At 51.5% G+C, this 4,681-nt stretch overlaps 1 protein-coding gene across 1 annotated transcript in view; it reads left to right on the forward strand.

The window, feature by feature from the left end:
* The first annotated feature begins 1,151 nt into the window (after window positions 1-1,151).
* EPCAM (epithelial cell adhesion molecule) overlaps window positions 1,152-4,681 on the forward strand; it is an 18,087-nt gene continuing 14,557 nt past the window's right edge. The window contains exon 1 of the mRNA XM_026456101.1: window positions 1,152-1,582. Within this exon, the coding sequence (XP_026311886.1) occupies window positions 1,507-1,582 (76 nt within the window). The 5' untranslated portion in view covers window positions 1,152-1,506. The remainder of the gene's footprint in view (window positions 1,583-4,681) is intronic.

The following is a 4,681-nucleotide window of genomic DNA, read 5'->3' on the forward strand; positions in this document are numbered from 1 at the left end:
TTTTTTTTTTTTTTTTTTTGGAGAGGGAGTCTCACTCTGTCGCCCAGGCTGGAGTGCAGTGGCCGGATCTCAGCTTCACTGCAAGCTCCGCCTCCCGGGTTTACGCCATTCTCCTTCCTCAGCCTCCCAAGTAGCTGGGATTACAGGCGCCCGCCACCTCGCCCGGCTAGTTTTTTGTTTTTTTTTTAGTGGAGACTGGGTTTCACCGTGTTAGCCAGGATGGTCTCGATCTCCTGACCTCGTGATCCGCCCGTCTCGGCCTCCCAAAGTGCTGGGATTACAGGCTTGAGCCACCGTGCCCAGCCAACATTGTCCTTTAATAGTATCCAAAACCCAAAACAATCTCGGTTCTCAGTATTTGACTCTATAGAACACCGTTTTTCTCTATTTTTATTTTTGAGATGGAGTCTTGCTCTTGTCGCCCAGGTTGAAGTGTAATGGCATGATCTCTGCTCACTGCAACCTCCGCCTCCCAGGTTCAAGCTATTCTCATGCCTCAACCTCCCGAGTAGCTGGGATTACAGACATGTGCCACCACGTCCGGCTAATTTTGTATTTTTAGTAGAGACAGGGTTTCTCCGTGTTGGTCAGGCTGGTCTGGAACTTCCAACCTCAGGTGATCCGCCCGCCTCTGTCTCCCAAAGTGCTGGGATTACAGGCGTGAGCCACCGCGCCCGGCCTGGGAACACCTTTTCTTACATCTTCAAGTGCCAGAAATGCTTATGAAAACGAGAAAAGAAGTATTAAGAGTAATTATAAAGAAACACTCATTTTCTTCCCAAGAGCGCCAGGGAGAATTCTTCTTTCCTCTTCTTTCTTTCTTTTCTTTTTTTTTTCTAATTTCAAAGGAGTATAATTAAATTGCCAGATAAAAACTCAAAGGTCTTTTTCACAGTGTTTTGGAAGGTTCTCTGCTTGTGTTTGTATTCCCTTTAGCCTCCACCTTCCTCTATCCAGTCCCTGCACCCTTTCCCCCAGGTCCCCTTCTTCAAGGCTTCAGAGTAGCTCTCCTCCGGTTAAAAGGAAGTCTCAGCACAGAATCTTCAAACCTCCTCGGAGGCCACCAACGGTCCCTAACGCCGCCATGGAGCTGAAGCACCTGGGGCGGGGCGGGGCGCGCTGGCCTACACCTGTGGAGGGGGCGGTGCCCCAACGGCCGCCCCGGGGCTGGGGGAGGGGAGCTACTCACTCCCCGCTCGGGGGCGGTGACTCATCGCCAACCACTGGCGGCCAGAGATGAGCAGTCCTGAGAAGGAGCCGAGAGGCGGGGCCGCCAGGTCGGGCAGGTCTGCGCTCCGCCCCGCCGCGCGCACAGAGCGCTAGACCTTCGGCGAGTGAGCACCCTTGACGCGGTCCAGGGACCTCCTAGTCGCTGCCCTCGCGACGCGGACCCGCGCGCCCCAGGCCTCGCGTTGCCCGGCCGGCTCCTGGCGCCCCACTCCCGGCGGACGCCCTCCCGCGAGTCCCCGGCCCCTCTTGCGCCCCTCTTCTCGGCGCGCGCGCAGCATGGCGCCCCCGCAGGTCCTCGCGTTCGGGCTTCTGCTTGCGGCGGCGACGGCGAGTTTTGCCGCAGCTCAGCAAGGTGAGGTGCGGACTTGGAGCAGAGTTGTGGAGTTGGGCTGGGCTGGGGGGCAGCGGTGCGCGGCCCCCAAAACGGGAATAATCGGGACCAAGAGGCCTCGCTTTCCAGCCTGGAGACCGGACGGCGCGGCTGTGCCCCGGCCCAGGCCCTCGGCGCGGTAGAAATGGCGAGGGGGCGCTCACTCGCGCCGTTCGGGGGAGCAGCCTCACTTTGCAGGTTTGCTCGCCTCGATTGGGAAATGGACCCGGGCGGAGGCGGGGGACAGGTGGCGAACGGAGTGCCCACGTCCAGGTTTCCTGCGGCCACCGAACCGGTGCCTCGCGCTCTGGCGCACCCACCTCCTCCTTTCGGGACGGACTTGGGGTTCCAAAACAGCCCCAGCCGGTGGCGGAGTCTCTGCGACAGGGACCAGCTGGCCCGCCCTTCTCCTTGTCACCGACAGCGGGCCCCGGATGTGGGCCTCAGGCGGGGACAGGTGCCCGCAGGGAGGCCTCCAGGGCCGCTATGCACCTGCGCGCGGCAGGCGGCCTGGACTACACAGGGCGTGTGGGTGTTTTCCCGTTTCTAAGGATCATATGAGTAATGCCAAGCTTATTGTAGGGAACGCAGAAATAACAATAACCGTAAAGAGTAAAAACCTATAATCGCAGAATTTTGAGAATCCCATAATTAATAATTAGGTATATATTTCTTTTTATTTATTTGTTTATTTTATTTTATTTTTTGAGACTGAGTCTCGGTCTGTCGCCTAGGCTTGATGATCTCAGCTCACTGCAACCTCCGCCTCCCGGGTTCAAGCGATTCTCCTGCCTCAGCCTCCTGAGTAGAGTAGCTGGAATTACAGGCGCGCGCCACCACCCCCGGCTAATTTTTGTAGTTTTAGTAGAAACGGGATTTCTCCATGTTGATCAGGCTAGTCTCGAACTCCTGAGCTCGTGATCCGCCCGCCTCGGCCTCCCAAAGTGCTGGGATTACAGGCCTGAGCCACCGCGCCTGGCCTATTTTATTTTTTTATTTGAAACATCCTTGTTCTGTCGCCCAGGCTGGAGTGCAAGGGCACGATCTTGACTCATTGTAGACTCTGCCTGCCGACCTCAGACCATCAGTCTGTCTCAGCCTTTATGCCTGGCTAATTTTTGTGTTTATTTATTATTACGTATTATTATTATTGAGACAGAGTTTCGTTCGTTGCCCAGGCTGGAGTGCAAGGGCGTGATCTTGTCTCACTGCAACCTCTGCCTCCTGGGTTCAGACGATTCTCCTGCCTCAGTCCCCCCAGTAGCTGGGACTACAGGCATGCACCACAACGGTCGGCTAATTTGTATTTTTAGTAGAGACTGGTTTCGCCATGTTGACCAGGCTGGTCTCGAACTCCTGATCTCAGCTGATCCACCCACCTTGGCCTCTCAAAGTGCTGGGATTACAGATGTGAGCCACTGTGCCCGCCGAATATTTGTATTTGTAGAGATGTCCAGGCTGGTCTCGAACTATGTCGCCCAAGCTGGTCTCGAACTCCTGGGCTGAAGTGATCACTCGGTTTGGGCCTCCCAGAGTGCTGGAATTACAGGCATGAGTCACCACACTCGGCCTTAAAAAAAGATTTAAAATAGTGACTGCTATGTTGCACTATTATTCAAATGTTGAACATGTAGTCTCTCTCTCTTTCTCTCTCTCTCTCTCTTTGTCTCTCTCTCTCTCTCTTTCTTTTTGGAAACAGTGTCTCGGTCTGTGGTTCAGCCTGGAGTGCAGTGGCACATTTACAGCTCACTGCAGCCTCCATCTCCCGGTCTCAAGTGATGCTCTTACTTGGACCTCCCAAAGTGCTGGATTACAGGCATGAGCCACAGGTCTGGCATCTCTTGATTTATTTGCAAGTTGGTGCCTAGAAGTGGAGTGGCGTTTGCCAAAGCTCTCTGGAAGGGCTTTTATACTTTCACTAATGGAGTGGCCTAAATTCAGTAATTACACTCTCAAAGTAATGCAGTTTAGTCAACTCATGTTTTTCTAGCTTCAATCTGGGACTACATACTTAATGTTAAATTGCTTTAAAGTGGTCATAGCTACTACAGGTTTGTTCTCAAAGTCTGCACCTGACTGGTCTGATTTAAATTTCACGCCCCTCAGGAATAAACAATGTGTGTTTTTTTTTTTTTTTTTTTTTGAGACGGAGTCTCGCTCTGTCACCCAGGCTGGAGTGCTGTGGCCGGATCTCAGCTCACTGCAAGCTCCGCCTCCCGGGTTCACGCCATTCTCCTGGCTCAGCCTCCCGGGTAGCTGGGACTACAGGCGCCGCCACCTCACCCGGCTAGTTTTTTATAGTTTTTAGTAGAGACGGGGTTTCACCGTGTTAGCCAGGATGGTCTCGATCTCCTGACCTCGTGATCCGCCCGTCTCGGCCTCCCAAAGTGCTGGGATTACAGGCTTGAGCCACCGCGCCCGGCCTAAACAATGTGTTTTAAACAAGTACAGGATGGGGCTGCAGAAGATTTAAACGCTTGAGAACAAGTGCTGTATTTTCCCCTTTTGTGACCTCAGTATTGAGTTTAGTGTTGGGCAGATTAAAGGTGGTTCATATCAATTATAACTTGAACAGGGAAACATTGGAGTCAACTTAGGGTACTTGGGATACGAAGGCTCAATATAAAAACTCTGGTTTGTCGTGCTAGCTCTTTTTTTTTCCCTCTTCAGTTGAACTGAGGAGATAGTTTTTGTTTTTAATGATTGTGCTCTTTTAACTAGACAAAAGGAATTAGATAGTCTTACCAATTCGCAGTTAAATGAACTTTTGAGGTAGTTAAGGACAAAACTATTAAACTGACATCAATAACCCAGAATAGGCTGCTTAGTATCACTCTCCAAATCAGGTACTAGGATTCCTTAATTTAGTTAGGAAACTCACAGGGATGACTATAACTGCAGTTGAAAGTGTAATTTTTCTAAGATATAAAATGGTTTAAAGATTGAATATATTTCTGTTAAGCCCCAAAGGAAACATCCCTCATTTAAGAAAATGGGGTGGGAGAGCGAGAGAAGGTGAGGATTTGCAGATCCTAGAATTGAATTGTTGATTTTTTTTTTTTTTTTTTTTTTTTTTTTTTT

Source organism: Piliocolobus tephrosceles, chromosome 15, assembly GCF_002776525.5.
Source record: "Piliocolobus tephrosceles isolate RC106 chromosome 15, ASM277652v3, whole genome shotgun sequence".
In the NCBI taxonomy this organism is placed as follows: domain Eukaryota; kingdom Metazoa; phylum Chordata; class Mammalia; order Primates; family Cercopithecidae; genus Piliocolobus; species Piliocolobus tephrosceles.